Genomic DNA, 26,520 nt, shown 5'->3' with positions numbered 1-26,520 from the left:
GAGGTGATAGGTGACAGCCTTGTGAGCCTCTTACGTGGAAGCAGAAAAGAACAGGCACAGGGAACGGAGGGCTTCTTTTGGGGGCCCAGCAGCCTTCTTGCTGCCTCCAGGCTTCCCTTCACCCTCCTTGGAACCCTCAGTCCACGAAGAGGATGAGCTTGGAAAAGGCTGGTCAAGAATCACCCTCCTGAGATCCGTCCCGTCCTGGAGTGGTCTCCTGCGCGCTCCTGACTGCGTGGCCTTAAGGGCCAAGAAATGCGTATCTCTGCACCTAAAATGCATCCGGGCTGACTTAGAGCCTTGGGAGCACACCCACAGTGCAGTTAATTACTCCTGGGGCCTGTGCATCTATTCAGGATTTGAGGAAATTCTTCAGAAACCAGCCTTCGTAGGGGAACATAGGCTCTCCGTGGAGGCTACATTCTCTCAGCCCAGCGCGCGCACGGGGTGGGATGGGGGAGGTGTTGGGTTTCTTCGGGGCTCTTTCTCATCAGCTCCCACTCCTCCAGCCCGATTTGTCTTTGTTATTCATCCCTAAACATAATGTTGAAGTGGCAGGAGCAGAGTTTTAAAAACACAGCATCCGGACTCCGGCTGGTGTGGCTCTGTGGTTGGAGCGTGGGCCTGCGCGTCCAAGGGTCTAGGATTCTCTTCCCTGCCAAGGGCACGTGCCTGGGTTGCAGTTTCCATCCCCAGCCGGTTGGGGCTCTTGTAGGAGGCAGCCTGTGGATGTCTCTCTCACATGGATGTTTCTCTCTCTCTCTCTCCTTCCCCCTCCCTTCCACTCTCTCTAAAAGCAATGGAAAAAATATCCTCAGGTGAGAATTTAAAAATATATATATACTTAATATATAAATAAATACTTATTTATATATTTAATAAATATAATAATATATTTATATTATTATTTATAATATATTAATAAATGTAACAAATATAATAAGATATTTATATTATTATTAGTATTATTATTTATAATATAAATGTATATATTTTATATATATGTATATATATGTATATCCATCCTCGAGTGAGGATTAAACAAAAAAAACCCAAAAAACAAAAAAACAGCATCAGAGGACCCCTGAGGATGCAGAGGTAGCGAACACCCTCGCGCACCCGTCAGTATAGGGGCTCACACTCGAGGCCGCCCCAAGGGAGAAAACCCCCTGCGCAGGCGCCAGGCCGTCCCCCTCCGGCCGCCCGGCAGTCTAGCCGCTGGCTGCCCTCCCTCCGGCCCCGCCCGCCTTCCCCGCGCCGCCCCGCGCGTCTGGCGATCCCGGGGCTCTCGGGCCTAGGCCGCCTTCACCTCAGCCTGCGCTGCGCCCTCCCAGCCTGGGGCGTCGCTGTCCCTGCCTCCGCGCTCCACACGGACACCTCCGGCGCTCTGGCGGGGCGGGAGGTGGGGGGAGGTGTCACCGCGGTCTAGGGCCGACTGGCGGCGGCGGAGTCGGTGGTCCCTGTGCGATGGCCGCCTCGGTGTTCTGCTGCCTGCCGTGCTGCAGAGACGGCGGAACCGGGCACATTCCTCTGAAGGAGATGCCGGCCGTGCAGCTGGACACGCAGCATATGGGTAAGGGCCCTCCCCTCGCCAGACCCAACGGCCCACACGCGTCGGTGGGCGCTGAGGGGTCCGGAGGCCCACCTACGGCCCCGCCCTGCCGGGCCCCGCCCCCGCTCCTCCCTGGCGACCCAGCCTTGACCCTGTTTGGTCTAGTGAATCTCCTCCGGACGCCTGCCAACTCCACCTCGGCCCGGCTCTGTGTTCAAGGCGACGCAGCTCCTGTCATCGGGAGGTGGGTGTGTGGACCAACCCATTTTCTCTGGAATTTCGCCGGAACCTCCTTGGAGCTGCTGCCTCCCGAGACTCTTCAGAGTCCCCAGGCGAGGGGCGCGGGGAGCGGCTTGGTGCTCCTCCAATCAAAACCTGAACATTTTCAGAGTGCTTTAGGTCTTACCCTGCTCCCCGCTCCTTCTGCCCTGACAGTCAGGTTTCTCTTTAGCCCATCGTTTATGGTTGAAGCTCCATTTATTGGAAGTGATTTTCCTCTCACATTCTAAAATCAAAACGAGGCAAATTGCAGAAGCCTGAAGTCGCGTCTCAGACCCCATCCTGCCACTTCAGCTAAAACCTCCCATTACCTGACTCCTCCTTAGTCACGGTTAAAGGTGGTGTAATTTCATCTGACTAGCTTCTTCCCAGCAGGTCAGGCTATTGCAAAACAAAACAGTTTGCTCCTTTTGCATCCATGTTTTTTCCTCCCAGTTTCAAATGGGTGTATAACTTAGCATCTAACATTCTTCCTCTCCCCTCTGTAGCCTCTTTCACACGTTATTTCTGTTCTTAGACTTTTCCCATATAGTTCCATGTTTCTGGAGTTTGGTTCTAGAAGCAGAGATTTCCCACTGTAATTATTTCAAATAGAGTACTGTCTTTTTGTATATTATTCTATTCTAAATATACTTACACACTTTTGATTTTTCCCACATCTCTCATTGGCTAAAGGACAATGCACTGAAATAACAAAGGCAGTTCTTAATATTTATAGCAAAATCCTCCCCTGCCCAGATTCTTTATAATTCTGGAAACTCTCTGGCCATTATATTTTTATATTTCTATAGCATGTACTAACCCACAAATGTGATAATTGTATACCACTTTGTACGTGGTTATTTATTTTTAACTCTTTGGATTTTCCAAATGTAATACAGAGCCTTAACACATAAATATATGTAGGTATGTATGTATATGTATATCTCTTTAAATTATTTCTTATCCAGTATAATTTATAGACAGGGATTTTCAAATTCTGTAATTTCAGAAAATGTTTTCATTTTATTTATTCATTCAAGTGATATTTATTGAGTGACTATCAGGTGGCAGGCATTGTTTCAGGTGCTGGGAACACAGTAAAGGACAACCATATGTAGTTCCTGGAGCTTATCAATTAGCTTTTGCTCTTTCTGTCTACTGCCAAACTCCTGATTTACTGCAGTCTGCTGTTTGGAGCATTACTTTTTTCTAGTCTCTATGAAGAGCTAGTCACTTGTATTTATTCTACCAACCTTTTCCACATCTGCTCAGCAATTTCAGTAAAATAATGTCATCTCCAAATTTTCTACCTGCATGGAGGTTTTTTCTTAACCTTTCTTCTATTAAGTTCAAATTTTTTAATCACAGAAGAAACCTGATTTTAGAAACTGAATAGCATGAAAGAGAGGAAAGGTTTGTTGTGTTAGGAATACATTTCAAGCATAAATTCAACTTAAGTTGAAACTATGAGAAACATACTGAGCAAGTATGCATGCATTTGGATATGTGAAAGGTATATTAGATAACCTAAAGAATGTGATTGCTTTTTTTTTCTTTAACAAAATAGTCTGTACATTTTATATCCTAACGAATGTTTTCTCTTTTAAAGTTATCACTTATTTTGGTGATGTCACATTGCTCAAAACCATTTTGGAGTTCCTCTATTGGGATTTTCTGTGGCATACCTTTTGTAAATATTTGCATTTTTGCCATATCTTCTGCATTAACTGTGAATTGACTTTTTAGAAATGACTGTCTTCCAAGGTATCCAAGGTAGCTGCTTTGAAAAGGATGCCATGCATTTGGAAATGTCTGATGTTTCTTAAAACACACTCTTTAAAAAAAAATTATTGTTGAGAGTGTTAACAGATGTCCCCTTTTTTCCCCCCCATTGCCCCCTTCCACCTGGTTCTCAGCCTGACCCATGCCTTCACCACCCTATTGTCTGTGTCCTTGGGCAATGAATGTATGCATATAAATTCTTTGGTTAGTCTCTTCCTGCTCCTGTTCCCACTTTGAGATTCACCAGTCCTTTTGATGTTTCCATGCCTCTGGTTCTATTTTATTCATCAGTTTATTTTGTTCATTAGATTTCACAGATACGTGAGATCATGTAATATTTGTCTTTCTCTGACTGGCTTATTTCACTTAGAATAATAATCTCCAGCTCCCTCCATGCTGTCTCAAAGGGCAGTTGATCCTTCTTTTTTACAGCTGCATAGTATTCCATTGTGTAAATGTACTGCAACTTTTTTATTCACTCACCTACTTGGGCACTTGGGCTGTGTTCAGATCTTAGCTATTATAAATAACACTGCTATGAACATAGGGGTGCATATATTCTTTCTGATTGGTGTCTGGGGATTCTTAGGATATATTCCTAGAAGTAAGATCACTGAGTGAAATGGCAGTTCCATTTTTAATTTTTTGAGGAACCTCCAAACTGTTTTCCATAGTGGCTGCATCAGTCTGCATTCCCACCAACAGTGTACTAGGTTTCCTTTTTCTCCACATCCTTGCCAGCATTTTTCATTTGTTGATTTGTTGATGGGAGCCATTCTGGCAGGTGTGAGGTTGATACCTCATTGTCACTTTAAATTGTATCTTTCTGATGATTAGTGATGTGAGCATTTTTTCATATGTCTTTTGGCCATTTGTATGTTCCCTTTGGAGAAATGTCTATTCAGGTCCTCTGCCCATTTTTTAATTGGATTGTTTGTCTTCCTTTTGTTGAGTTGTATGAAATCGTTTATATATTTTGGAAATTAACCCTTATCAGATGTATCATTGCCAGTTATGTTCTTCCATGCAGTGGGTTCCCTTTTAATTTTGATGCTGGTTTCTTTTGCTGTGCAGAAGCTTTTTAGTTTGATGTAGTTCCATTTGTTAATTTTTCCATTGTTTCTCTTGCCCTAGACGATGTATCAGTGAAAATTCTGCTACATGAGATATCTGAGATATGCTGCCTGCATTTTCTTCTAGGATGTTTATGGTTTCATGAATTACATTTAAGTCTTTTATCAGTTTTTGAGTTTATTCTTGTGTATGGTGTAAGTTGGTGGTCTAGTTTCACTTTTTTGCATGTACCTGTCCAATTTTCCCAGCACCATTTATTGAAGAGACTGTCTTTACTCCATTGTATGCTCTTGCCTCCTTTGTCAAATAGTAATTGACCTTAATGGCTTGGGTCAATTTTTGGGTTCTCTGTCAGTTTCTGGGTTCTCATTGATCTATATGCCTGTTCCTGTAGCAGTACCAGGCTGTTTTGATTACAGTGACTTTGTAGTGTAACTTGATATCCCATATTTTGATCCCTCCAACTTTGTTCTTCTTTCTCAAGATTGCTGTGGTTATTCGGGGTCTTTTCGGGTTCCATATAAATTTTTGAAGTATTTGTTCTAGATCTGTGAAATATGCCATTGTTATTTTAATAGGAATTGCATTGAATCTAAAGATTGCTTTGGGTAATGTGGACATTTTAATGATGTTGATTCTTCCAATCCATGAACACGGTATATACTTCCACTTGTTTGTATCTTCTCTATCTCTTTTTCAATGTCCAGTTGTTTTTTGAGTACAGGTTTTTTACCTCCTTGGTTAAGTTTATTCCTAAGTTTCTTAATTTTATTGTTGTTGCAATGGTAAATGGTATTTTTTTTTTTTTTTTTAGTTTGTTTTTCTGAGAGTTCATTATTGGTGTATAAAAATGCCATCAATTTCTGAGTGTTAATTTTGTTTCCTGCTACTTTACTAAGTTCATTTATTATATCTAGTAGTTTTTTGGAGTCTTTAGGGTTTTCTATATACAATATCATGTCATCTGCAAATAATGACAGTTTCACTTCCTCCTTTCCAATTTGGATGCCTTTTATGTTTTCTTTTTGTCTGATCACTGTGGTTAGGACACTGGAAGTGTACTATGTTGAATAAAAGTGGTGACATCCCTGTCTTCTTCCTATTGTTAGGGGAAATGCTTTTAGTTTTTGCCCATTGAGTATGATATTAGCTGAAGGTTTGTCATATATGGCCTTTATTATGTTGAGGTATGATCCCTCTATTCCCACTTTGCTGAGAGTTTTTTTTATCAAATATGGGTGCTGGATTTTGCCAAATGCTTTTCTGTGGCTATTGATATGATCATGTGATTTTTAACTTTCAGTTTGTTTATGCATGTATCACATTTATTCACATGTGAATACTGTGTGAACCTTGCATCCCTGGAACAAATCCCATTTGGTCTTGGTGAATAATTTCTTTTAAATATATTGCTAGGTCCGATTTGCTAGTACAGTGGCACCTCAGTTTTCAAACGTCTCTGTTGACAAACATTTCTGTTTACAAACGTCGTAAAAACAGGGTTTTCCAACATGCTCAGAAGTCGAACATGCCATGTGGCTTCCGCTGAGTGCAAGATCCTGAGGCCTAGCTGTTGGCTATTGAGTCTTCGGTTTTCGAACATTTCAGAACTCGAACGGTCTTCTGGAACAGATTACATTAGAAAACCAAGGTACCACTGTATTTTGTTGAGAATTTTAGCATGTATGTTCATCTGGGATATTGGTGTGTAATTCCTTTCTTTGTAGTGTCTTTATTTGGTTTGGAATTAGGATAATGCTGGCCTTGTAAAAAGCGCTTGGAAGTGTTGCTTCCTCTTGAGTTTTCTGGAATAGTTTGAGGAGGATAGGTGTTATTTCTTCTTTGAATGTTTGGCAAAACTCCCCTGTTAAGCTGTCCAATCCAGGACTTTTGTTTGCTGGGAGTTTTTTGATTACTGCTTCAATTTCATTAGTTGTTATTGGTCTATTCAGGTTTTCTGAATCTTCCTGGTTGAGTTTTGAAAGATTGCATGTTTCTAGGAATTTGTCCATTTTGTCCAATTTGTTGGCATATAGTTGTTCATAGTATTTTCTTACAATCCTTTGTATTTCTGTGGTGTCAGTTGTTACATCACCTCTTTCATTTCCAATTCTGTTTATTTGAGTCCTCTCTATTTCTTAATGAGTCTGGCTAAAGGTTCATCAATCTTGTTTATCTTTTCAAAGAACCAACCTTTGGTTTAATTGATGTTTTGCACTGTTGTTTTTGTTTTTTTAGTCTCTATGTCTTTTATTTCCACTCTGATCTTTATTACCGAGTAGATGCTTGATATGACTTCAATTTTCTTGAACTTGTAGAGACTTGTTTTGTGTCTTAACATGTAGTCTATCTTTGAGAATGTCCCACGTGCACCTGAGAAGAATGTATACTCTGCAGCTTTGGGATGAAATGTTCTGTAAATGTCAATTAAACCCACCTGATCTAGTGTGTTGCTTAGGGTTGCCGTTTCCTTGTAGATTTTTCACCTACAAGATCCATCCAGTGATGTCAGTGGGGTGTTACAGTCCTCTACTATGAAGGTATTGCTGTTGATCTCTCCCTTAAAGTCCTCCAGAAGTTTTTTTATATATTTAGGTGCTCCTACATTGAGTGCATATATGTTTTCCAGGGTTATATCCTCTTGTTGGATCGATCCCTTTAGTATTATGTAGTGATCATCTTTGTCTCTTTTTATGTCCTTTGTTTTGAAGTGTATTTTGTCAGATATGAGTATTACTACCCCTGCTTTTTTTTATTTCCATTTGCATGGAATATTTTTTTCCATCCCTTCACTTTCATTCTGTGTGTATCTTTTGTTCTGAGGTGGGTCTCTTGCAGACAGCATATATATGGGTAATGTTTTCTTATCCATTCAGCTACCTTTGTATTTTGATTGGAGCATTTAATCCATTTACATTTAAGGTTATTATTGATAGGTACTTATTTATTGCTGTTTTTATTCTTTATGCCTATGTTTCTTTCTCTCTATTTCTTTTTCTTATAGTAGTCCCTTTAGCATTTCTTGCAGTGTTGGCTTGGTGGTAATAAAAATCCTTTAGCCTTTTTTTGTCTGGTAAGTTCTTTATTTCACCATCTGTTTTGAATGATAGACATGCTGGATAGAATATTCTTGGTTTTAGATCCTTGCTTTTCATTACTTGAGTACTTCATGCCATTCCTTTCTGTAGTGTAGTGTTTGTGTTGAGAAATCAGCTGACAGCGTTATGGGAATTCCTTTTTAGGTAACTGTCTCTCTCTTGCTGCCCTTAAAATTCTTTCTTTGTCTTTAACATTTGCAATTTTAATTATGTCTTGCTGTGTCTCTCTTAGGGTTGATTTTGATTGGGACTGTCTGTGCTTCCTGAACTTGTGTGACTTTTATGTTCACCAGGTTAAGGAAGTTTTCTGTCAATATTCTTCAGATTCTCTATCCTTTGCTTGCTTTCTTCTCCCTCTGGCAGCCTTATGATATGAATATTGTTTGGTTTCATGTTGTCCCACAGTTCCCTTACACTGTTCTCATGCTTTTTAAGTATTTTTTCTTTTTGCTGTTCTGAGTGATTTTTTTTACCTTGTCTTCTAATTTGCTGATTTGGTCCTCAGCTTCTTCTAATCTACTGTTGATTCCTTCCAGGGTATTCTTTATATCAGTTATGTCATTCTTCATTTCAGATTAGGTCTTATTCATGGTTTCTATATCTGTTTTCATGCTGATGTAGTTCTCATTGAGTTGCTTGTAGTTCTCACTAAGTTGTCTGAGTATCCTTATAATTGTTACTTTGAACTCTTTGTCTGATAAATTGCTTGCCTCTATTTCATTTTGCTCTTTTTGTGGAGATTCCTCCTGTTCTTTCATATGGGGCCTGTTTCTTTGTTTCCCCATTTTTGCTGTTTCTTTGTGTTTCTGTGTATCAGATAAGAGTGCTATACCTCCTGACTTGGTCAGTTTGACCTTCTTGTGTGACCCAGTGGTGTATTCTCCTTGATCTTCTGGGCTGGGTGCTCTGGGAATGACCCTTGTGGGGGTTATGTGGACTCTCCTGTTGAATTTGGTTCTTGATTGTTGTTGTACAGTTTGTTGGTGGGATCAGCCCTTGGGCTTGTTGATTGTGAGTCTCAACCCCGACCACATCGTGCCAACTGTTATACAGGTGCTAAACAATAAAACCAGACCAACCCCAAAACAACACGAAAACAAAACAACAATAATAAAACTAACAGCCACAACAAAAAGACTAAAAAACAAACAAACAACACACACGCACAAGAGTATGAGAAGACAAGAGACCAAAAGAGTTAGAGGAGAAAAAAAAACAAAAAAGAGAGAATATGGAAACAAAGAAGGAAGAGACCAGAAATAGGGTAAGTTTAAAAATTAAAAGATAAGAAAAAATGAATGAAATGTTAATAACTTTAAAAAATAATAATATTGAATAAAATAAAATATAGAATAGGAAAAGAAAAATGGGAAAATAAAATAAAAATTGAATTAAAAATTAAAATTAAAAAATTAAAGAGAATGAGAAAAAAAACCCAGACTAAAATGAAAGATAGCAATAAGAGAATATGGAAAAAAAAAAAAGAGAAGAAAAAGAAAAAACAAACAAAAACCTTGGGATCTATTTCTGGAGCTCACTGGATTTTGCTCAGTTATTATTGGATCTGGACCCTTGGTGTTTGGGTTCTGGGCCTTTCAGGCAGTTTTCTGGTGCAGGCCAATGTGAGTTGCTCTCCATGTCTGGCCCTGGGCAACCTGGCTGAAGCCCTACAGGGCTGATCTCCATGTAGTTCAATGGGCAAGGCCTCCCTATCCCATAGGCTGGGTCTGCTTTGGGACTGGCCCCTTGAATATACTTGCTCTGAGCTGCTTTCCCTTCCCCCATGGAACTGGGCTCTGGTGAGGTATCCAGTCGGGTCAGGATGGTTAAACAGATTTGCATTGGGGGTGGTGCCTGTAGCTAGCAGGAGGGGCAGGCAGGTGCTTCCTCTGCTTCCAATCCCTCTGCTTTGCCTGGGTCACTGGTGCCCCCTTTTTCCACCCCAGGCAGGAGGGGACAAAACACACACACAAAAAAACCCCAGCCTGGCTTGGGTCTAATCTTACAGCACCGCTGGTTCTCACTATGGGGGGCTTCTGCCCAGGCTAGATATCCAAGTCCTCTGCGCTGCCAGGTCCAGCCACATGGGCCCAGATTTCCAGCTCAGAACCATTCCACATGTAGAGGAAGGGGTGGCTCCTCTTCGCTGGAGGTGGGGAAGATCACACCTCTTTCCCAGGGCACCCTTACTGGCCCCGGTCCTGCTCGCTGCCCAAAGTTCTTTCGAGAATAATCAGCCGCTCAAATTCATTGCCAAGTGATCCACTCAGACCTCTGCTGGTCCAGATGCTGTCTGAGTCACCGTGATCCCCCACCCGCCCGCGGACCAAATCACCGCTGATTCCCACTGTCCAGTGCTGCATGGGCTCCCCTTCCCTTCTCTGTTGCTCTGGTTTGGGGATCCCTGCATGAGACTGAGACCCCATACTCCCTGTGGGCAGAATCTGCGCTGCTGCACTTTTCCTCCAGCTTCCCAGCTGTGCTGTTCAGCTGCAGAAGTTGGCTCATCGACTCCGTGTCTTTTCCTGTCCCCTCTCTGCATTCGGCCTTCCGGTCACAGTGTTTCAGATCAGCTGTTTTTCAGCAGGTTTTTCAAACTGAATGTTCTTCAGTTTAATCACAAGTCTGGCCCAGTGCTGGGAGCAAGCAGACAGAACTTCCTTAGACTGCAGCCATCCTGCCCTCCCTCCTTAAAACATACTCTTTGATTATGTTTATTTTGTTTGTTTGCTTTTTTAAATATGATTTTATTGATTTCACAGAGAGGAAGGGAGAGAGAGAGGAACATCAATGATGAGAGAGTCATTGATTGGCTGTCTCCTGCACACCCCCTACTGAGGATCAAGCCCACAACCTAGGCATGTGCCCTGACCGGGAATGGAACCAGTGACCTCTTGGTTCATGGGTCAGCGCTCAACCACTGAGCCAGGCCCTCTGGCTTTGATTATGTTTATATGTGCTCCGACTGTACTCATATTTGCCTTGACTTTTTGATTAATAAAACTATGCAAATTACATAGACCCAAATATAGGATATTTTTGTTCTGAAAGAAATGGAATACACCTAAAATAATTCCCTAATTATTCACAAATACTCCAGAATGTTCCCTGAATATTCGTCTTTTTATATAAAACATCTCAGTAGCTAGCAGAATGCCTTGGAGATAAGAAATGATATTGAAGTTAGAGAATAATAACTATGCTCATAGTTGGTTTTGTAGTTCCAACTGAGAGTAGACTATATATTGTATTGAGGGTCTTCTGATACTTCCATTAACAGCACCTTAGGGTGATATCCAAGATAGTAAGTTATCTACTATAGAAGCTTGGTATTAGAAGATTTTAGTATGTATGGGAACCATAGAGTATTGCCAGTTAAGGAAAACAATACCATTTATTTGTATAATTCTTTGAAATGTGTTTTACTTAGAATGCTTTTAGTTACAAGTAGTAAAAACTGCAACTCAGAATTGTTTAAACAATGAAGGAAATTTATTGGTACATGTAACTGAAAAAAGTACAGAGGCAGCACAAGCTTCAGGAAAGGCTGTTTCTTTTCTCCTCTGCCTTCTGCTGTTTAGTCCTGAAGGCTGGCTTCCATGATAACTTGCAGGAGCTCCCTGGGCTTCCCCATTTAGGTTCAGCGAGAATGAGAGACTGTGTCTTTATCCCTTTGTTTTCTGAAAAAGTCCTGAGACTGTCTTTTATTTTAGTGGCTTAGGTCATATAACCATTTTTCACTCAATCACTGTGGCCAAGAAATGTAGAATGCACTGATTGACTTAACCTAGGTCAAAGCTGTACCCCTGAAGCCAGAGATTGAGTCAACTTCCTTGGAACTGTTTTGATCGCCAGAGGGAAGGCTGTTGGGAAAGGGAAAACAGATGCTACATGTCCACTACAAAGTGCTTAGCAGAGCATATTTATTCATTCATTTCTATATCAGTTATTTGCTGAGCATCTGCTAGATGCCAAACACTACATGGTCTTTGCCATCAAGGAGGAGCTGAGTCCTGGGTGCTCTTCCGTTTAAATTGCTGGAGGTATATTTTGCAGCCAGATGTAAATTATTTATAAAGTTACTCAGATTTTGGAGTTTAACATTTATAATGAGAAATAAATGGATGCTAGTGAATTTTTAATAATCATATAATAGGATCTTAGTTTTACTTTATTTAAGAGAGAGTGTCTGTGATAGAGTCTGAAAATTTAGAACTGTGATTGAGGTTGAAAATTTTGCATTTCTATTATGTATGTATCCCAAATAATTTTTGTTTAAACATAAATTCAGTAGTGAGTTAATGAGATAACTGCCTCCCTGCTAATACTTTTTGTTGCTATGCCCTAGTTTTATTTAACCCCCTCAGAAGGAGTCCCATTAGTCCTAAACCAGATCTTCTTGGCTTACACACTTATTACAAGTGTAATGGTTATACTGGCCACAGATCTTGGGAGTCACACACCTTGGTGTTATGGTATATTTCTTACATAATAGAATTATATGAAGTCTCTTCATGTTCTCTGATATACAGTCTTTCCTTGATCAAGATTTGGAAAAGAATTGGTATTGGGGTCACACTATCAAGAGACAGTTTTTCTTAGTTTCATCTATCAATGTTATTTGAGCTAAACTGAAAATTTCCATGAAAATAAAGTGCTTTTAATGATGTTAAACCTTTATTACATATTTGCAATATGATTGACAATAGCTATCTTATAAACATTTTTAAGATCCTAAAATTAGCATTTTTAATGTTACTTATTTCAAGAACAAAGATGTATGTTTTTTTTCCATATTCCATGTACTCTTCAATTCTTACTCAACTAATGTACTAGCATAGTACTTTGTACCTAGAAATTATTCAGCGAGTTTTTAGTAGAGTTTTAATTCATTTGGATTGAATTAAAAATTATACTAATTTACCATAGTCTCTAAGTGTTTATGCTTTTATTTAAGAGATTTATGAAATCAAATTGATTTATTGGCTAAAAATTAAAGAAAGGTAATCTATTTTTATTTTTAAAGTATTTGAAATATTCAGCATAATTCAGAGTTTGAAACTGCCTAATTAAACAAGATTTCTAGGTACAAATGAATATTAAATATAAATGTTCTCTCAGGAAACAATAGTGAATTAAATATTTAAATAATTTATCATTATTTTCATATTTCAAAGTATATGTAGTATACTTGTTTTTTGTAGACCAAGAGCTAAAAGTGATACAGAAATTAACGTTGATTGTTGGGTAAGAAAATATAAAACTTTACACAGTTTCTGCATTTTTTGTTTAGGAACAGATGTTGTTATTGTAAAAAATGGAAGAAGAATATGTGGGACAGGAGGTTGTTTAGCCAGTGCACCTTTACATCAAAACAAAAGCTACTTTGAATTCAAAATCCAGTCCACAGGTTGGTATAATGGTACTTTACTATTATAGTACTAATTGTTCTAAATATTAGGAGTAATTTTCAATATATGAAAAAGATTAATGAGGTTATGAAAAAGGTCTAAGCTCTTACTTAGTAGATATTTCCTTCCACCTCTTGTTGTGTGATTCTGGTTTAATTAGTTAATTTAGTTAAATTAGATTCAATTTTCACATCTATAAAATGGGATTAAGGGAGCTGCCCTTCCTGTTTCACATGAGCTATATTTATTAAAGTGTTTTAAAGACAGGACGTACTAGATCACTGTAAGGCACTAGCATGATTATTAATATAGTTAATTATTAATGGCAGCTAGGTGCACCATTTCATTTGGTCAAGCATATAAGGTATAGACTTTTACTATTTATTTTAGGATAAAATCAATCTTGTGATCCTGAGTTTTTTTCTTAACTCTTGTTAAGATACCCTGATTCAGTATTATCTGAAGCAATCAGCAGATTTAGAATTCTGATAGAATTCTAAAGTCTATGCTTTCTTGAAAAATTTATGGAGTTTTTTGAATTGTATAACAATTCTACGTTGAGTATCATAATAGTTAAAAATTGGTTAACTTGTGGCAATATTAAATATGGCGAAATTTTTTTTATTGTTTGATTGATTTTAGAAAGAGAAAGAGAGAAATATCAATTTATTGTTCCACTTATTTATGCATTCATTTGTTGATTTCTGTATGTGCCCTGACCAGGGATCCAACCCTCAACCCTGGCATATTGGGATGATGCTGTAACCAACTGAGCTACCCAGCCAGGGCATGGGGAAAATTTTTTTTAAGCTTTATTATGAAGAAACTTCTAGTGAAATACAGCAAGAGTAATATAGGTACATAATAGGAAAACTAGAGTGGAGTAAATCCTACTCTTACCTGACTGGCTTGAATGATATAAAACATTCCTCTGGATAATTGTTTTCTTATTAGTTTTAAATACTGATTTTCTTAAGTGTATGAAATAAATATAATCTGTCCTCCATTCCAATTCTAAGTTTACTCACTGGCTGCAAAATGTCTCTGGTTACTGTGATCTTCTGAAGTAAAATGTATCTTTTCTCAAGAGAAGCAGATATTTTCTTGAGCCTTAAATGTAACATGAATTTTTATGTGGATTTTCTGTAAAAGGTGATAGCCCTAGGATAAATGTGCTATTGGAATTTGTTGCATTGATCTCAATGAAAGCTTGAGACAACTGTGCCAAAGTATATCACAGCATGCACAGTTCTTTAGGAGTAAGGAGACTCTATAACCCTATTTAGAACTGTTGTGCTGTGAAATTAGTTATATTACCTCCTGTCACTCTTAAAATTATCTCACTTTGGAGGATAAATTATAATAGTCAACTTATTTAGGAGGACAAGACAGTGAAGTTCAGACATGCAGCTTTTATTTAAAATATATCTTTATTGATTTCAGAGAGAGAAAAGGAGAGGGGGAGAAAGAGAGAAACATCAATGATGAGAGGGTCACTGATAGGCTGTCTTCTGCACTCCCCCCATTGGGGATCAAGCCCACAACCCTGGCATGTGCCCTGACCGGGAATCGAACCAGGATACCCTGGATCCTAGGTTGATGCTCAACTGCTGAGCCACACCAGCAGGGTGACGTGCAGCTTTTTGATGGTCTCACTCAATCCAGAAAAATTGATTGACAACGTGGTCTTCAGATCTTCCATTTATAGTATTTGTCCTAACTGATTTTGATTAAAAAAAAAAAACTGGGAAGGAAACAGTTTGAGACAAAATTCAGAGATCTAGGTATTCTGTTTGGCTGAGCGCTATTTATTCTGAGGACTGCTTGCTTTAAAAGTGAGCTTAGGCCAAAAGGTTTTAAAGTCACTGATTTAGGTATTGGATAAGAAAATAATTTTACACTTCATCAATAATTTTCTGTCCATGATATTGACCGGGTCATATGTTATTTGTCACATATTAAAGATGTAAAAACTAAAGATAGTAATTTCCCACTTCTCAGAGATAGTGTGCTAGAAATAGAACCCCAGGCCCTTTAAATTCAATGTGTAGCTTCTAAAAAATCATTTTTAGAGAAGAATGAAAGTAGCTAGTATATTTTTTAATATTTACTTACATATTTTTTTGAATTCTTGCGCAGTTCCAAGTGTTTTACTTGAATGATCTCACTATATCTTATAATAACCTTGTGAGGTAAGTACTGTTAGAATCCACAATTCACAGGTGAGTAAGCAGAAAGAGGTTAAGTAATTTATCCAAGATGACATAGCTACATCAGGATGTAAACCTAGGCAGTACAACTCCAAGGCCCACTCTCATCTCCTAGGCTATGCTGTGTCTGCAGAGAACCTAGTATAATTTGCAAACTATTTTTTAAAGATTTTTTTGAAAATAAAGATTAACAAAAAATAGTTCATTACATTTTTAGGAATCTCATTATATTTTTAGGAATCTGGGGTATTGGTGTTGCAACTCAGAAAGTTAACTTGAATCAGATTCCCCTCGGCCGAGATGTGCACAGTCTGGTGATGAGAAGTGATGGAGCTCTGTACCACAACAACGAGGAGAAAAGCAGGCTGCCCGCCAACAGCCTTCCACAGGAGGGAGACGTGGTGGTGAGTTTTCTTGTGGAGTTGTCTTCCACTGTATGTTATTAAACTTGAACTGCTTTTAGTATATGTACTTTTTGCCTGTGAGTTTGTGGTTTGAATTTCAAAGCACTGGGATTATATCTAATGAGGTGGTACATTTTCCAAAGGGAGCACTTGGTGTAGATGCTGCCTCCTTACGGAACTGTCTGCTTTCTACAGCTGTTGCCGGTGAGGGATATCAGTGTGAGCCCGTATTTCCATCCAGGAGAGTTAATGACAGATTGGCTGCTGATCAACATTTCCTGCTTCTCTAACATCAGAGAAATCTTGGCCCACAATTTTAAAAGTTCATTCACCCTTATATTAGGAAATAATAGGTATTTTTGCAGCTGGAGAGCTCTTACAGAAAATTTTGACATTTATTACTTAATTTGTTATGAATTTCTGTTAAAGAATAACAACATTTTATCAGGAGTGTTGGTCTTCATTAAATTTAATCTTATTAAACTTACTTCACTTTCAGAACTCTTCAAAGAAATGGACTTGAAATCCTAAGACTTTACCAAAGCTGCCCTATTGAAAATGTTATCCAAAGATCCCTTTCTGTCTTTTCCAGATACTTCCTGTCATATCGTGTTATCCAAGAACCTTATACACTGAGTTCAGGCTGTCAGCTATTGATTGAGAACAGAGTTCTTGATTCTCCTTTAGCAAAGGTGCCCTTAGACACAGAACTGTAAGTTCCTGGCTCTGGTACCAAGTTGAAAGGAATCTTTAAGTAATGAGGGAAAGTTTCTAATAATAAGATGACACATGCAAGGTAAAGTCAGGCTATTGAATTAAAGAAATGCACAGTATTTTGGAGAAAATGAAGAAAGATGTGGAAAGATTTTAAATTATGGTCTGATCTCTTTTCTGCAATTTAAAAAATATGAAGAACACTTGGTTTTTAAATAGGTAAATTGTTAAAGTGTTTTCCCCCCTAAATTGACTAAAGAAAAAAGATGAAAGACAAAGTTTTTTTTTAAATCTGACTTTTTCTCTTCTTTTGAATAGTTGGTTCTGTATTAGTAGATCATTGCCAGATGTTCATAATATGAAACACCGTTATTCAAATGGTTATTTCTTGAAAGAGAATCTTGAAGTCAAGTTGATGCTGTCAACCTGTTTACACTAAAAGATGAAATTCGAACACGAGAAAGGATAATCAGTAACAAATGTTTTTCTTTGTTAATGTACTGAACTTCTGTGTGTTATTCTTGCCTTCCTATTTCATTCATTGAGATGACTGGTACCACAAATTGACAGATTTAAGAATGTCATTTTTAGTCTGTCAGCATTATTAAATTAGACTTTGATTTTCATGCCCATTTGATAAAAGGAGGACTAAAAAAGATGAAATATATGCCAAATCAAGAAAATAAAACATTATCCTACCATATTAATTTTATCTTCCTAGTTCAAACACTTGAGAACAAATTTCATCAAATTGCTGACAGTGGCATAGGAAAGAAGAATGGATTATAAGCCAGGGAAAACATTCTCATATGTGTAGAATTTCAGTCATATACCACTCTCTGAGGAGAAATCAAGAAAAATAAGCTTTCAACATTTAACCAAATGATTATATTCACACAATAATCGTACAATACCAGTAGCCTACTACAGCACTAGGAAAGCTTACCTGAAACAGTCTATGCTTATTTTTTACTTTTATAAATAGTTTTGAAAAGTGCAAATTACATTCTAAAATTACATTTTTCAGTTTAATTGTAGAGAAGTTTGATAAAAATTCTATGCAATAATAATGGCCAACACTTCTCTAGCATTTTTTATGGGACAGGCACTGTTTTAAGTGCCTGTCAGGGATTAAATTGTTTAATCCTCATAATGACCCTATGAAATAGGTAGAATTATTATCACCATTTTACAGATTAGGAGAAGTTAAGTAACTTCTTGTGCAGGGTCATCCCAGGGTTATAATACAGACAGTTTAATTTCAGAGTCTGTTCACTAAACCTGCAAACAATTATTGATAAATGCATCATTATGTCAAAATCAAGCCTAATATCTAGATCATGTGAAAGGACAGATTAAGTTTGAAAATATTTGAACCAAACGCTACTGATGGGGGTTGGGGTTCTCATATCCTTCTTCACTTCTTTCTTTGGTATTGGGAAGTATTGGGATTTTGCCCTTCTGCTGGAGGCTTGGGTTTAAAACTTGCTTGCTTGCAATAGGTTATGCTGCCACCAGGTGGTGAAGGGTGCCTGGATTACAACCTGATTTGAACTGCTAGATTTCCTGTAGTCCTATAGAGAGAGTTAATTTTAACATTTTGCTTTTTATGTAATTATGTTTTTGTTTTTTAAATGAAAACAGACCTTTTCATTAAAAAAGCTAATCTCAGCTATTAGTTAGCTTTATTATTATATTTAAATACATATACTGAAATGAAACAAAGGCAAACTGTTTATCTTTCTCAATATTCCTTAACTTTTAATAAATCATTGTTTAACCTTGGCATTGCTAAACTTTTAAGAAAATATTTTATTGCACTTAACACATTGACTTATCTAAGCCTTTGCTGTCTTAACTGGAAAGTAAGGGAGTAAAGACTAGATCATCTGTAAGATCTTTTTCTACCCCTAAAAAGCTTTTAAGTTGGTATAATTTATCCACAGTCAGAAATCCTTGAAGTGGTTGCTTCTTGGTCTGTGGTGATTTCTCTGTTGAAAAATCTCTGCTTTCTATTTTAATTCTTGCAAAGAAAGCTCTCTTTTTTCATCAGTCAGTAACTATTGTGTAAAGTTTTAAAGAGTGTTTTAAAAGTTTAAAATTACATGCCAATTAAGAATAAGTATTCCAAAACCATTCCACATAGGTTTAAATCCCATCTCTGCCACTTGCCAGCTGTGCAGCCTTAGGTAAATTATTTAACCTCAGGGTGCTTTAGCTACCTCATCTGTAAAATGAAGACAATAATAGTACCTATCTTGTGAGGATTAAATGAGTAAATATGAAATGCCTAGAATGGAGCTTGCTATCTAAGTGTTTTCCAGCATTTTAATAGTAATAATTGTTATTAATTGTGATTTTCATACCACTAATGCACAAAGTAATATTTTTTTATACCAGTGTTTTGTTTTCAATCTTTTGAACTGCTGCTTTTCTATTTTTCAACTTGATTGTAATTACCAATTATAGTTGACCCTTGCACAATGCAGGGGTTAGGGACACTGACCCTGCACAGTCGAAAGTCCACATATAACTTTTGACTCTCCGAAAATTTAGTTTTCCCTCAGTATCCATGGGGGATTGGTTCCAGGACCTCCTGTGGATACCAAAATCCACGGATGCTCAAGTCCCCTGTGTAAAATGGCATAGAGCGATGCATACAGTTGGTCCACATTTGCAACTCCCAACCATGGATTGAAAACATTACTTGTATATATTGAAAAATATCTGCATATGAGTGACCTACACAGTTCAAACCATGTTGTTCAAGGGTCAACTGTATATTTAGTTGTAAATACCACTTTTACCTTGGTAGTACACTTGACACAATTGAAACCAAGGTAAGAAATACAGAAATGCATTTCTTTTTGGAAATAAGTTGTATCAAGACACTTGATACAACATGAAAGCAGTGACAGATAGTAAGCCCTAATGGTGAAAACTTCAGTGTTTCCCCCACTTCAGATAAAATTCTGCATATAGAAAACAGTGTTTCTGTATGAGTTAAAAAGTTCTCTCTGTTCATAGTATGCCAGTAGTTGTCATATTAAATATTCAAAATATAAAATCTAGATCATCTAAATATAATACTAGGATTTAAACTGATGTCATTTGTTTTATCTCTAATGTAGACTCTTGGGATTTCACCTCCCCCTACTTTCTCATAATCACCGCCATATTTTTTAGCTCAGTTCAAGTAGAAGTCTACTAATTTGTAAACCTTTAAGGAAAGCTATTATGACCCTGTTTAGTTTTTGGTGTTTCATGTTCCACAATTAGTGCTTTCCAACTAGTCAGGCTTTTAGAAACATTTATATTTTTACCATTTTTAATATTTTCTTTTGTTCCTAGGGTATTACATATGACCATGTAGAATTAAATGTATATTTGAATGGAAAAAACATGCATTGTCCAGCATCAGGTATACGAGGGACAGTGTATCCAGTTGTTTATGGTAAGCTAAAATATTTCTAAATATTATTAGATATATGTAAACTTCTTCTAAGTACTTTTTATAGGGAATGTATTCAGTAGGATATCATAGTCCTAATTTGTAGAAGTAAGGAAGGTTTTTATTCCCAATAAAAGTGTATCAGTATTACAGTTTCTGTACAAGTATGTCCTGCAAGAATTGGGTTATTTAAGAGATAACCTTATACCACTTAATTACTTTAATTTTTATTATGGAAAATTTCAAACATGTTTAGAAATAAAGAGAATAATATAATGAACCCTCATGTACTCATCACCTATCTTCAAACAATTATTAACTTGTAGCCAATCAGATTTCATCTAACCCCAACACTCCTAATGATTTCATCTCCTCTCCTTGATTATTTTGAGACAAATGCCAAATATTGTATCATTTTATGCATAAATATTTTATGTGTATATCTAAAAATAAGCTATCTCTCTTTAAAACAACCAAAACAAAAACCCATAGCCAGAATGCCTTATTACTCTGTTCTACTTTATTTTTTATGTTACCAAGTTTAAGTCAACAGGTGTATGGTTTTAGTAGATCTAAAACTATTTTCTCATTTAACTGCTTTATTTAAGTTCTTAGATTTGAGCCATAATGAAAACTAATTATTAACTTTTTGTAGTAATTTCATAGAAAATTAGCAATGTTAGTGAGGACATACTGTTTGGGATGTCAGAAAAATAAACAATAATAAATATAAATATTTAATAATATGATAATAACAACCAAAGCCTGTGTTTTACTTTTTAATGAAGGTTTTTATTAGTCTTCTTTTCTCTAAAAATTACTTTTCATTGATTTTACCTTCTGTATCTTTGCATGTAAAAGTGTTTTTTTTTAATTCTCACCCAAGGATGTTTATTGATTTTAGAGAAAGGGAGAGAGAGAAAAAAACATTGATGTGAGAAAAACATCAATCGGTTGCCTCCCATACATGTTCTAGGGATCAAACCAACAACCTAGGTATGTGCCCTGACTGGGAATCCACCCCGCAACCTTCTGGTGTAGGGGACAATGCTCCCACCAAGCCACCTGGGCAAAAAGTGTATTTTTCAATTCAATTTAGGTTAGTTTTCTTTCCATATTGGGTACACCTAAAAGCAATTCCTTTATTTACTTAAATAGATGGAAATGTAGCTTAATATTCAAAATAGTTTCACCTGAGAAATGAGATAAATATCAGTAGAATGACTGAGTTATATCAATGAGTAGCAAATAAAATTATTACTCTAAATTGTTTCTTTGATTCGGCATTATTTTTAATGTAACAAAGTTATAGGTAGTAAGTTAAATATAGTAAAGTATGTTTTGTAAGTTGGAATTGATAAATCAGTCCAATTAAATCAAGTGGTGTAATACTGTCACAGATAAAAGTAAAACTTGGGCTCCTTATCCTTTGTGCTCATCCCATCCCTAATTCCAGATAATCCAGCCATTCACTGTGTCTCCTCTTCACTCAGTCTCTGGAGAGAGAAAAACCAGATAACACTGAAGAGAACTGTCATTGCAAAGTTGAATTCCAGTGTATCTAAGCTCTCAATATTTTTTGGCAATTCCTTTACATCTTTAAACATCTTGGACCTTCACTGTGCTTCTTGAATTTCTACTCCATTCTCGCAGATGACCTTGCCCTCTAATTTATAAAGAAACAGGCTATTGGGAGTGAATTCCACTTCCCTCCCTTATCCTCCTGAAGCTTTTCTGGATCTACTCCAGTCTTGCCTCCTTTCATCCCTTCTCAGATGAAGTCATACCCTTCATGTTCAGAAAACTCACTGTGTAATCTAGATTTCAAACTTCCCAACTCTGGGACTTCACTTTTTCAGCTCTTTCATCATCTTATGTCATCCACCTCTCTCTTCAATGCCTATAAACATTCTGAGTCATTCTCATCTGAAAAACCCCTCCCTTAAACTCTGCCCCTCACTATCCTATGTTTATTCTTCTCTATATGGCTGCATTTTTATAGAATAGCCTATCCCACTGTCTTTACTGCATCATTCATTTGTTCTTTAACCCAGTTTGGCTGCCTTTACCACCACTTCACTGAAACCACCCTTGTTAAAATCACTAATGACTGCAAGAACATCAAATCCAGCACTTAACTTTTTCCCCCCAGCATTTATTATGAAATATAAGATATTTAGTAATGTTCATTAAATATATCTGTGCAATTTGACAGTAGCTATACAGTGATCACCCATGTCATTACCACAGTCATGATAGCCAACATACTTATCACCCTTAAAATTTCTGCCTCGCTTATAATCCTTCCTGCTCACCTCTCCCCATTCCAGCCCCAACCAGGCAGCCACTGATCTGCTTTCTGTCACTACAGATTATCTTGCATTTTTAGAGTGTTATATCAACAGAATCATGCAATTTGTATTACCTTTTTTTTTGGTCTGGTCTGGCTTCTTTTACTCAGCATAATTATTTTAAGATTGATTAGTGTTATATGAGCAGTAATTCATTCTTGTTTATGTGTGTGTGTGTTTTGTCAAACAGTATATAGTTCATTGTGTGGATGTATCACAATTTGTTTTCTTTCATCTGTTAATGGATATTTAGGTTGTTTCTAGTTTTGTGCCATTAAAAATAAAGCTGTTACAGCCCTGGCCAGTGTGGCTCAGAAAGGTTGTGGGTTCAGTTCCTGGTCAGAGCACATACCTAAGATATGGGTTCAATCCCCAGTTGAGGTGCGTACAGGAGGCACCCCATAGATGTTTTTCTCTCACATCTCTCTCTCCCTCTCTCCCTCTCTCCCACTTTCCCTTTTTCCTTCTCCCCTCTTAAAAATCAGTGAGCGTGTCCTCAGGTGAGGATTGAAAAATAAATAAATAAAATAAAATAAAAAAATAATAAAATAAAATAAAATAAATAAAATAAATAAGATAAATAAGATAAATAAAATAAATAAAATAAAATAATAAAATAATAAAATAAAATAAAAATTAAAATAAAATAAAATAAAATAAAATAAAATAAAATAGCTGTTACAACATTCATGTCTAGGTCTTTGTATGGCTATATGCATTCATTTCTTTTGGGTAAATGTTGGTAAAAACATGTAGATGGTAAATAAGGCCTAGAGTCTAGTTAACAGTATTGTATCAATGTCATTTTTCTGGATTTAATATTGTACTGTAGTTATGTAAGATGTTACCACTGAGGACTTTATATTATTTTTGCCACTTTCTGTGACTATAATTTTTTCAAAATGAAACTTTAAAACAAGTAATATATGTTAATTGTAGAAAGTTTAGAAAATATAAGTTGGCAAATAAGGAAAAATTAAAATTACCCATAGTCCGCCCTGGCCAGTGTGGCTCAGTTGGTTGGGCATCATCCTGTGCACAAGAGGTTGCCACCTGGATTCCCAGCAGGGCACATGCCCAGGTTGCAGGTTCAATCCCCAGTAGGAGCCGATCAAAGTTTCTCTCTCACATCAATGTTTCTCTTTCTCCTTCTCCCTTCCTCTCTCTCTAAAAAAAAAAAAAAAATCAATAAAAAAATCTTTAAAAAAAAATTACCCGTAGTCACACCCTTTAGAAAATATTGTTAATAATATTTTAAGGTATAGCCTTTCAGTGTTTTTGATAGATTTTGCTTTTTGTTGTGACTGTTTTTATCCAGTAGGATCATTTTTGTAACTTGGGCAGATGTGTTTATTCATTTTGCCTAGTGATATTATAGTATTATGGAAATCATACTAGTTTATTTTATAATTATGTGTTCATAGAAATTGAGGTGTTTGCTTCTAATTTATTTTCTATCTTTTTCTACCTCTAGTTGATGACAGTGCAATTTTGGATTGCCAGTTCAGTGAATTTTATCATACTCCTCCACCTGGTTTTGAAAAAATACTATTTGAACAGCAGATCTTCTGAATGTATTTGTTTTTGAAACTTGTATTTCTGCACTGTTAAAAGTGTTTACCATTTAATAAAGCTTTATCTGACCTATAGATGAAAATATATTGTTAAAAATATGCTTGTTAATATTGTTTTAGGAACCAGTGTATTCAGTATATCACCCAGAAATTGTGATTTAAAACACTTATGTTTTGTGATATGAAATCAGCATTTTGGGCAATTTAATTCTTATTTAAATAAGTATAACTATGGGTATGATTAACAGTATTAAGTGGAAATATATATAGATATTTAAAAGGGAATCTTTCTTACATAAAATATTTGTTTTGATAGAGACGTAGTGTTGGGTGGGTTTTTGTCATTATGAAGTTTAGATCCCATTAACTATTTTAAGTTTGCAGTCCAATAATTTTGTGTCTCATGTCCTTTTTTATATAGAGTATAACAAAGTGACCGAAATTTATATTATTGGCAACTTCACTTTTAGTAATTCACTGTAAGATGTACCACTTAAAGTTTAAATTGCTTATTTTGTTTGTATGTCATTGCTTTTGATTTGCTTTGTGAAAGGAGATAAGTGTTCTAGTAATTGTTAGAGTATTTTACTGAAGACCATTATGCTGTGTTGCTTCAATACCAGAGTAAGTAGTGGTTGATTGGTGATACAGTGCACACTGGCAGACACTTAGAATAGTGTGATGCTTTAAACTTAAATGTAAATGAGATTATTCTTTTAAAGACTTTTATTTAAATGTGTGTTTTTCTGTAAGGAATAATAAAATAATAGTAATTAAGGAATATTCAATACTATATTAAATACATTTTTTTCCTGTTCTGTTAATTATACAGTAAATTCACTTTCTCCTTGATTATTTCAGAATTTTAGAGATAAATGAATCCTCTCCATCATGCTGAGCCTTTACCTAGTTTTCAGCAAGAATCTTTTAGTTTACACCCTACTAACCCAAACTGTACACATCTTTGGTACAGTCTCCTTTTCAAATGAACATGCCAAGGATGCATACATTTCACTCCTTCATCAACAAGGGAGCAGTATATTGTACCAAAAAAAAAAATGGGCATTAGAATCAGAGATCTGAATTGTAGTTTTACCTGCTAATTCCGTTATCTCCTCTGGAGAGTTTTTCAGTCTCTTTGAGCCCAGGTACCCCATTTACAAAAAGGATAGTCATACTTTTTGATAAGGTTTTATAACTAGTTAAATAAGGTAATATATGTAAAACACCTTAATCATCAAAGGCACTAATAAATGTAGCTTTCTTGTTGACTCTAATGCAGTAGTTTCCATAGTGTGGTCCTCAGACCAGCAGCATCAGCGTCACCTGGGAACTTATTAGAAATGCACATTCTCAGGCCCCACCCCAGACCCATTGAATCAGAAACTGCTGGGGATAGTGCCCAAGAACATATGTTTTAACAGCCCTTCAGGGGATTCTAATACACACTAAAGTTTGAGAACCAGTGCTCAAGAGAGAATTCTTTGAGAATGTCTGCTATAAATTTTCTAAGGATTTCAGACTATTTTTGACCTGTAGACAAGAGAATCCTGTATAGTATTTTTTTATTTTATTTTTTGCTTATTTGGTAGACAAACACATTGTGCTTTGAAAACATCGATATATTTGATTAACATTCATTTACATAAATCCCAAATTTTACTTCTGCAGATACAGGGTGGGTCAAAAGTAGATTTATAGTTGAGCAGTATTCTCCAAAACTCAAGGTCATCAAAAACAAGGGACCCGGAGAGTATTATGCTAAGCAAAATAAGCCAGTCAGAGAAAGACAAGTATCACATGATCTCACATGTGGAATCTAATGAGCAAAATAAACTGATGAACAAAATAGAATCAGAGATATGGAAGCATGGAACAGACTGAGGATACTCAGAGGGAAGGGGGGGTGGAGATTAACCAAAGAACTTACATGCATATATGCATAACCCATGGACACAGACAATAGTGAGGTGAAGGCCTGGGGGAGTGGGGCAGGAGCAGGGTGGAGGAAGTCAATGGGGTAAAAAAAGGGGAACATCTGTAATACTTTCAGCAATAAAAATTTTAAAAACCAACAAAACAAAAAACAAGGAAAAGTCAGAGAAACTCACTCCCAAGGAGGAGCCTAAGGGGACATGACAAGTAAATGTAATGTGGGATCCAGGAACAGGAAAAGGATATTAAGTAAAAACTAAGGAAATTTGAATGGACTATGGATTTTAGGTAATGTATCCATATTCACCTATTACTTGTAGCAAATATACCACACTAATGTAAGATTTAATAACAGGAGAGACTTCAAGAGGATATATGAGAACTCTAATACCTTCTCAAATTTTCTGTAAATCTAAACTGTTTAAAAAACAAAGTCTATTAAAAAAATTACATTGGCCCGGCCTGGCATGGCTCAGCGGTCGAGCATCGGCCTCTGATCCAGGAAATCTCGGTTCGATTCCCGGTCAGGGCACATGCCTGGGTTGCGGGCTGCATCCCCAGTCGGGGGTGTGCAGGAGGCAGCCAATTGATGACTCTCTCATCATTGATGTTTCTAATTCTCTCTCCCTTCCTCTCCCTGAAATCAATAAAGGTATATTTGTTTAAAAAATTACTTTTCTATTATTAGTTCACTGATAAAATT

At 36.7% G+C, this 26,520-nt stretch overlaps 1 protein-coding gene across 2 annotated transcripts; it reads left to right on the top strand.

Annotated features, from left to right (window-relative positions):
* Window positions 1–1,195: 1,195 nt before the first annotated feature.
* SPRYD7 (SPRY domain containing 7) lies at window positions 1,196–26,481 on the top strand. Of its 2 annotated transcripts, XM_081130134.1 has the most exons (5): window positions 1,196–1,573; window positions 13,061–13,177; window positions 15,626–15,792; window positions 19,858–19,960; window positions 23,783–26,481. In XM_081130134.1, the coding sequence occupies exons 1-5, from the start codon at window positions 1,468–1,470 to the stop codon at window positions 23,878–23,880; spliced, it is 591 nt and encodes a 196-aa protein (XP_080986260.1). In that variant the 5' UTR covers window positions 1,196–1,467; the 3' UTR covers window positions 23,881–26,481. The 2 variants fall into 2 exon arrangements, with proteins under 2 accessions (XP_080986260.1, XP_080986261.1); XM_081130135.1 differs by lacking the exon at window positions 19,858–19,960 and having other exon boundaries at window positions 1,391–1,573; window positions 23,783–24,702.
* Window positions 26,482–26,520: the final 39 nt, after the last annotated feature.

The sequence above is a fragment of the Miniopterus schreibersii genome (genome assembly GCF_964146895.1).
Source record: "Miniopterus schreibersii genome assembly, chromosome: 2".
Taxonomy (NCBI): Eukaryota; Metazoa; Chordata; class Mammalia; order Chiroptera; family Miniopteridae; genus Miniopterus; species Miniopterus schreibersii.
The sequence above is the reverse complement of the archived record's forward strand: the minus strand, read 5'-3'. Positions and strand labels throughout refer to the sequence as shown.